Below are 8,613 nucleotides of genomic sequence, written 5' to 3' on the forward strand. Positions count from 1 at the left end.
GGTGACACCCCGGGGGACACCCGGGGGACGGTGACAGGCGTGGGGGGCACCAGCCCCACCCCCCGCCCGGGGGTGCCTGTGCGGTGTGGGGACACACGGGGACGGCAGCGCGCCCCATAGCGACACGGGACCCCCGGGCTGCCCCATAGATCCCCCCGGGTGCCCCATAGATGCCCCAGGGTGCCCCATAGACACCCTATAGATACCTCAAGGTGCCCCATAGGGAGCTCAGGCTGCCCCATAGATCCCCCCGGGTGCCCCATAGATCCCCCAGGACCCCCCAGGGTGCCCCATAGATCCCCCGGAGTGCCCCATAGATACCCCAGGGTGCCCCATAGGGAGGTCAGGGTGCCCCATAGACCCCCCAGGACCCCCCAGGCTGCCCCATAGAGACCATGGGGTGCCCCATAGACCCCCCAGGACCCCCCGGGGTGCCCCACAGAGACCATGGGGTGCCCCATAGAGCCCCCAAGACCCCCCAAGGTGCCCCATAGACCCCCCAGGCTGCCCCATAGATGCCCCAAGGTGCCCCATAGGGTGGTCAGGGTGCCCCAGGACCCCTGAGGGTGCCCCATAGGGACCCCGGGCTGCCCCATAGACCCCCCCGATTACCCCATAAGAACCTCCATAGACACCTCGGGCTGCCCCATAGACACCCCCCAACCCCCCCTCCCCCCATTCCCCACCGGTGGGTTGCCCCACACAACCCCTCCCCCCCCCCCCCAATCTCACCCCATAGCGGTGTGGGGCCCAAAAGGAGGAGGGGGGGGGGTGGGAGGGAGGAGGAGGAGGAGGGGCTCAGGGGGGCTGCGGGGGCGGGGGAGGGGGGCGGCAGAGGCGCCAGACCCCCCGGCAGATGAGAGCGAACCAGTAGAGCTGCGGCGCCAACATGGCGGCGGCGGCGAGGTTGTAGGCGGGGGGGAGCGCCGCCGGCACGCGGAGCAGCGGGAGGCCCCGGTGGCGGCCGTAGGCCCAGTAGAGGTAGGGGAAGAGGAGGACGCGGCAGAGGAGGAAGGTCAGCAGCAGGGCCACCCCGTTGAGTTTGTGGAGAGCCGTGTGTTGGCGTTGGTACTGCGGGGGGGGAGGGGAGAGGGGAGGGTGAGGGAGGGGGGAGGGGAGGACCCACGGGGACCTGAGATGGTCTCCTGGGGGCACCACGGCTTGAGGACGTGGGGGTCATCTCCATCTAGCGGGGGGTTGAGGGACTCATGGGCAACCAAGATGGTCTCCTGGGGACATTGGTTGGGGACTCGGACACCCGACGTGGGGATGGGGTGGAGGGACCCATGGAGACGTCGGGTGTTCTCCTGGGGGCACCATGGCTTGGGGAGGTGGGGGTCATCTCCATCTAGCCAGGGGTTGAGGGACTCATGGGCAACCAAGATGGTCTCCTGGGGACATGGGTTGGGGTCTCGGACACCCGACGTGGGGATGGGCACCTCAGGGGTGGAGGGACCCATGGAGACCTCTGATGTTCTCCTGGGGGCACCACGGCTTGGGGAGGTGGGGGTCATCTCCATCTAACCGGGGGTTGAGGGACTCATGGGCAACCAAGATGGTCTCCTGGGGACACGGGGCTTGCGAGACTCATAGCCATCCCACATCTACCCAGGGTTTGAGGGACCCACGGCCACCCCACATCCACCCAGGGCTTGAAGAACCCATGGCCACCCAACATCGGTATGAGGACCCAAAGGCTTTGGAGGCCCCCTGGCCACCCAAGGTGTCCTCCTTGGTGGCCCGTGGGGTCGGGGCCCTGTGGCCACCTTCGGTGGTCGTACTCACCAGGATGAGGACCTTGCCGAGGCAGACGAAGGGGGTGCTGAGCTCGGCCATGAGGAGACACCCCAAGAAGAAGTCACCCTTCCCCTGGCGCCACAGCTGGGGGGACACGGGGGACACGGGGGGGGGGACGGACAAGGGGACAGGGTGACACGAGGACACAGAGGTGACACAAGGCCATGGGGTGATTAGAGGATGAGGGGATGGGGGTGTCCAACCCGGGTTGTCCCCATCTCCCGCTGTCCCCGAGGTGTCCCCACAGCCCTGAGGTGGCCCTGAGGTGGCCCCAAGGGGACACCATCCCCATTCCCGCTCCCCATGGCCGTGGGGAAGGTGATGAGCACCACAGGGTCGTGGTGGACCTCCATGAGCACGTCCACCCCAAGCGGATGTGTCCCCATCCCAGAGCCCTGAGTGTCCCCAACCCATCCCATTGTCCCCAAATGTCCACCTCCATCCCTACAGCCATGGGGATGTCAACAAGCACCACAGAGCTATGGTGGACCTCCATAACCACGTCCATCCCAAGGTGACAGCCCTCCATCCAACCCCATGTCCCCAACATATCCGTGTGTCCCCAAAGGGTCCCCAAAGTGTCCCCAAAGCCCTGAGGGCCCCGTCCCCACTTACAGTGGCCACCAGGAAGCAGATGAGCACCACGGAGCTATGGTGGACCTCCATAACCACGTCCATCCCAAGGTGACAGCCCTCCATCCAACCCCATGGCCCCAACATATCCGTGTGTCCCCAAAGTGTCCCCAAAGTGTCCCCAAAGCCCTGACGTCCCCCTCCCCACTCACGGTGGCCACCAGGAAGCAGATGAGTACCACAGAGCTATGGTGGACCTCCATAACCACGTCCATCCCAAGGTGACAGCCCTCCATCCAACCCCATGACCCCAACATATCCGTGTGTCCCCAAAGTGTCCCAAAGGGTCCCCAAAGCCCTGACAGCCCCGTCCCCACTCACGGTGGCCACCAGGAAGCAGATGAGCACCATGGAGCTATGGTGGACCTCCATAACCATGTCCATCCCAAGGTGACGGCCCTCCATCCCACATCCCTGAGCCAACCCCGTGGCCCCAACATATCCGTGTGTCCCCAAAGGGTCCCCAAAGTGTCCCCAAGACCCTGATGGCCCCGTCCCCACTCAGAGTGGCCACCGGGAAGCAGATGAGCGCCACGGAGCTATGGTGGACCTCCATAACCACGTCCATCCCAAGGTGATGGCCCTCCATCCCATGTCCCTGATCCAACCCCGTGGCCCCAACGTATCCGTGTGTCCCCAAAGGGTCTCAAAGGGTCCCCAAAGCCCTGACGGCCCCGTCCCCACTCACAGTGGCCACCGGGAAGCAGACGAGCGCCACGGAGCTATGGTGGACCTCCATAACCACGTCCATCCCAAGGTGACAGCCCTCCATCCAACCCCATGGCCCCAACATATCCCTGTGTCCCCAAAGGGTCCCCAAAGTGTCCCTAAAGCCCTGATGTCCCCCTCCCCACTCACAGTGGCCACTGGGAAGCAGACGAGCACCATGGCGGCGTGGTGGAGCACCATCAGGAGGTCCTTGCGCAGGTAGGCGCCAGCGGCCGCCCTCAGGGACGGGGGAGGTGCCACCTCGTGTCCCTTCACCCGTCCCCGGTGCCAGTGACACAGGAACATGGCGTAGACGTCGTAGATGAAGTAGGGGACGGCGAATTGGGGGTACGCCCCCGCCAGCCAGTGCCTGGGGGGGGACATCAGGGGACATCAGGGGAGCCCGGCGGCCGGGGAACCCCCTGTCACCCCCTTGGGGGGACCCGGGTGTCCCAGGAGACCTTGGGGACCCCAATTTGGGGGACACAGGGGTCTGGGGGCCCATTGTCACCCTCCTGGGGGGACCCAGGTGTCTGGAGACCCTAATCTGGGGGACCCAGGAATTTGGGGACACCTTGGGGACCTCAATTTTGGGGACAGAAGTGTCCTGGGACCCGGTGTCACCCCCTTGGGGGGGGCCCAGGCATTTGGGGACCCCAACTGCGGGGACACAGGCGTTTTGGGACCCCAATTTGGGGGACCCAGACGTCTGGGGACCCTTGGGGACCCCAATTTGGGGGACACAGGAGGTTTGGGACCCCAACTGGGAGGACCCAGGCATCTGGGGGACTTTGGGGGACCCCAATTTGGGGGACACTGGTGTCTGGGGACCCCAACTGGGAGGACCCAGACATCTGGGGAGCCTTGGGGGACCCCAACTGGGAGGACCCAGGCGTCTGGGGGACTTCGGGGGACCCCAATTTGGGGGACATGGGTGTTTGGGGGGACCTTGGGGACACCAGTTTGGGGCACCCAGCTGTCTGGGGACCCAGTGTCACCCCATTGGGGGGACCCCAGCATGTGGGAGACCATGGGGACCCCAATTTGGGGGGACACAGGAGGTTTGGGACCCCAACTGGGAGGACCCAGGCGTCTGGGGGACTTTGGGGGACCCCAATTTGGGGGACACGGGTGTTTGGGGGGACCTTGGGGACCCCAATTTGGGGGGACGCGGGAGATTCAGGACCCCAATTTGGGGGACACGGGCGTTTGGGGGGACCTTGGGCACCCCAATTTGGGGGGACACGGGAGGTTCGGGACCCCAATTTGGGGGACGCGGGCGTTTGGGGGGACCTTGGGGACCCCAATTTGGGGGGACACGGGAGGTTCGGGACCCCAATTTGGGGGACACGGGCGTTTGGGGGGACCTTGGGGACCCCAATTTGGGGGGACACGGGAGGTTCGGGACCCCAATTTGGGGGACACGGGCGTTTGGGGGGACCTTGGGGACCCCAATTTGGGGGGACGCGGGAGGTTCGGGACCCCAATTTGGGGGACACGGGCGTTTGGGGGGACCTTGGGGACCCCAATTTGGGGGGACGCGGGAGGTTCGGGACCCCAATTTGGGGGACACGGGCGTTTGGGGGGACCTTGGGGACCCCAATTTGGGGGGACGCGGGAGGTTCGGGACCCCAATTTGGGGGACGCGGGCGTTTGGGGGGACCTTGGGGACCCCAATTTGGGGGGACGCGGGAGGTTCGGGACCCCAATTTGGGGGACGCGGGCGTTTGGGGGGACCTTGGGGACCCCAATTTGGGGGGACGCGGGAGGTTCGGGACCCCAATTTGGGGGACGCGGGCGTTTGGGGGGACCTTGGGCACCCCAATTTGGGGGGACGCGGGAGGTTCGGGACCCCAATTTGGGGGACACGGGCGTTTGGGGGGACCTTGGGGACCCCAATTTGGGGGGACGCGGGAGGTTCGGGACCCCAATTTGGGGGACACGGGCGTTTGGGGGGACCTTGGGCACCCCAATTTGGGGGGACGCGGGAGGTTCGGGACCCCAATTTGGGGGACACGGGCGTTTGGGGGGACCTTGGGGACCCCAATTTGGGGGGACACGGGAGGTTCGGGACCCCAATTTGGGGGACACGGGCGTTTGGGGGGACCTTGGGGACCCCAATTTGGGGGGACGCGGGAGGTTCGGGACCCCAATTTGGGGGACACGGGCGTTTGGGGGGACCTTGGGCACCCCAATCTGGGGGGACGCGGGAGGTTCGGGACCCCAATTTGGGGGACGCGGGCGTTTGGGGGGACCTTGGGGACCCCGATTTGGGGGGACGCGGGAGATTCGGGACCCCAATTTGGGGGACACGGGCGTTTGGGGGGACCTTGGGCACCCCAATTTGGGGGGACACGGGGGTCTGGGGGCACATTGTCCCCCCCCCCCTTGGGGGGACGCAGGCATCCGGGACCCCCAATTTGGGGCACTCAGACATTAGGGGACCCCCAATTTGGGGATCCCCACGTGTCCGGTCTCCCCATTATCAACCCCTCGGAGGTGGGGGGGGGGGTGACCCTTTGAGGACCCCAATTTGGGACCCGCGTGGCTCCCCTCCCCCCCCTCGCTTCCCCCCTCCCCCCTCCCCAGAGGGGTCCCAGACACCCAGGAGGCCCCTCCCCCCCCCCCCCCCCCCCCCCCCCAAAAAAAGCCCCACAGGTTAATCCCGGCTGAGCCCTCACGCAGCTGCTCCCGCTTAATCCCCCCCCCCCCCCCCCCCCCCCCCCCCTTATTAAAGGCCACATCTCAGGGAGGGACCCACATCCGGGACGCCCCTCCCCCCTCCCCCCCCAAAAGGGACCTAGGAGGCCCCTCCCCCCCCCCCCCCAAAAAGCCCCCCCCAAAAAATGGTCCCCGGAGCGCCCCCCCCCCCCCCCCCCCCAAACCAAAAAGGGAGAGGGCGCTGTCCACTGCTCCGGTGCTGAACCGCTATGGGGAGGGTTTGGGGGGGGGGGGCGCTATATTTGGGGGCACCCATGGGTGCTGGGGGGGGGTGGGGGGGGGTGGGGTGTCCCCCCTCCCCCCCCCCGTGACTCACTGGTCGTCGATGACGTGGTGGCAGGAGGAGGAGATGATGTAGCCGGCCGTGGAGGCCATCACCGCCTGCACCGAGGACACCAGCCTGGGGACACGGGGGGGGGGGACACGGGGGGGACATGAGGGGACATGAGGGCCACCCCCCCCCCCTTGTCGCCACCGTGATGTCCCCGCGGTGTCCCCACCCCCTGCCACCTCCGTCCCCGTCCCTAAGCCGCCTTGGCCCCGGCGCCGTCAGTGTCCATGTGCCACGCTAATCCCCGTCCCCGGGTTGTCCTTGTCCCCGCGCCATCCCTCTGCATGTCCCCTCCCTCTCCCCACGCCATCCCCGTCCCCATCCCCCTGCCGGCCTTGTCCCTATCCCCGTCCCCACAGCGTCCCCACGCTGTCCCCGTGCCCCTGCCTGCGCTGTCCTTGTCCCCACGCCGTCCCCATCCTCCGGCCCTCCCTGTCCCCTCCCTGTCCCTGTGCCACATCCAGCCCTGTCACCTCCCAGCCCCATCCCTATCCCTGTCCCCAGCTTCGTCCCCATCTCTGTCCCCTCCCATTCCCCCCATCTCCATCCAGCCCTGTCCCCTCCCTGTCCTTGTGCCACATCCGGCCCTGTCCCTGCCCTGTCCCCTCCTTGTCCCCCTCCCTGTCCCCTCCCTGTCCCTGTCCCCCTCCCAATCCTCTCCCAGTCCCCCTCCCCCATCCCTCTCCCTGTCCCCTCTTTGTCCCCACCCCGTGGCCTCCCTGTCCCCGTCCCCATCCCTGTCCCCATCTCCGTGTCCTCCGTGTCCCCACCCCTGTCCTCCCTCTCCTGTCCCCGTCCCCATCCCTGTCCCTGTCCCCCCATATCCTGTCCCCTCCCTCTCTGTCCCCCCTCTCCCTCTCCTGTCCCCATCCCAGTCTCTGTCCCCCCCACCCCTCTCCCTCTCCTGTCCCCCTCCCTGTCCTCCCCTGTCCCTGTGCCTGTCCCCCCCGGCCCTGTCCCCCTCCCTGTCCTCCCCTGTCCCCGTCCCCCCCCTCCCTCTCCTGTCCCTGTCCCCATCCCTGTCCCCCCCATCCCGACCCCATCCTCCCCTTCTGTCCCTGTCCCTGTCCCCATCCCTGTCCCCCCCATCCCTGTCCCCCCCATCCTGACCCCGCCCCCCCTCCTGTCCCTGTCCAGGTCCCCATCCCTGTCCCCCTGACCCCTCTCCCTCTCCTGTCCCTGTCCCCATCCCTGTCCGTCCCCCCCCCTCCTCCCTCTCCTGTCCCTGTCCCCATCCCTGTCCCCATCCCTGTCCCCCCCCCCCTCCACCTCCTGTCCCCTTCCCTGGCCATCCCCCCCTCTTGTCCCCATCCCCCCCTCTTGTCCCCACCCCTGTCCCCCCCCTCCTGTCCCCGTCCCCGTGTCCCGTCCCCCCCCCACCCCCCGGTACCTGGCGGCCAGGATGGCAGCGTGGGGCTCGGGGCAGCGCAGGCGGCGCAGCCCGGCCTTGGCCAGCAGGAACAGCCCGGGGAAGAAGAGGAGCCCGGCGGCCAGCGCCGCCCCGGGGGGGCCATGGGGACCGGGGCCACGGGGGGGCGGGGCCTGCCAGGGGCGGGGCACGAAGGGGGCGGGGTCAGGGGGGCGGGGCTTCGAGGGGGCGGGGCCTCCTCCCCCCCCCAAGCCTAACCCCCCCCTTAGGCCTCCCTCCCCCCCCCCCCCCCCTCAGGCCTACCCCCCCCTCAGGCCTACCCCCCCCCGCCGAGGCCTGGGCCCTCCCCGCAGGCCCCGCCCCTCCCCTTAGGCCCGCCCCCCACCTCATCTGCATACATTTGCATCTCGCCTTGCCTCACAGCGCATGGACGTTCAGCGGGCGCCGGCAGACCCCGCCCCCCCGCTCATTTGCATACATTTGCCTACGCGCCGTGCCACCCCCTCCCACCCCGCCCTCCTCAAGGCCGCCGCGTCGCCACGGCAACGGCGGGAGGCGCGGGGAGGGCTGCCGCGCATGCGCGCCGCCGCGCCTTCTGATTGGCCAATAGGGCAGGAAGGAGAAGGACGCGTTGCCGGGCAGAGCCGGGGAGGTGCGGAGCGCGCCGATTGGCCGAGGAGGAGAGGCGGGGCGGGCCCTCTCCGCTGGCTGCCAATAGAAACGCGCGGCGCCGGTTGCCACGGCGACCGCACGGCGCATGCGCAGAGCGGGGCCGCCGGGCGGGCGCACCGCGCATTAACGAGGTAGGCGTGGTTTCCGGGCGTCAATTTGCATACAGCCTATGAAATACACGGTGTGCGGTTCATGAATATTAATGAGCGCTTTATAGACGAGCGACGAGGCCCTCCCCGGGGTAAGCCCACCCCGCGCTAAGCCCCGCCCCTTCCCGCAAGCCCCGCCCCTCCCTCTTCCGGGCAGCGGCACTCCGCCCCTCGTTACGCTGCGCGCGGGTGGGCGGGGGCCTCGCGCAAGCCCACGCCCCTCGCGAAACCCC

At 68.2% G+C, this 8,613-nt stretch overlaps 1 protein-coding gene across 1 annotated transcript; it reads right to left on the reverse strand.

The window, feature by feature from the left end:
- Nucleotides 1–504: 504 nt before the first annotated feature.
- On the reverse strand, nucleotides 505–7,693 carry LOC309685420 (ceramide synthase-like). The gene is made up of 5 exons (XM_082501186.1): nucleotides 7,581–7,693; nucleotides 6,176–6,259; nucleotides 3,289–3,508; nucleotides 1,786–1,881; nucleotides 505–1,071 (listed from the first exon to the last, which is right to left on the reverse strand). Exons 2-5 carry the CDS (start codon nucleotides 6,232–6,234, stop codon nucleotides 799–801), a joined length of 648 nt encoding a protein of 215 aa, XP_082357312.1. The 5' UTR covers nucleotides 6,235–6,259; nucleotides 7,581–7,693; the 3' UTR covers nucleotides 505–798.
- Nucleotides 7,694–8,613: the final 920 nt, after the last annotated feature.

Source organism: Vanellus vanellus (genome assembly GCF_965231255.1).
Source record: "Vanellus vanellus genome assembly, contig: HAP1_SCAFFOLD_2124, whole genome shotgun sequence".
Lineage (NCBI taxonomy): Eukaryota > Metazoa > Chordata > Aves > Charadriiformes > Charadriidae > Vanellus > Vanellus vanellus.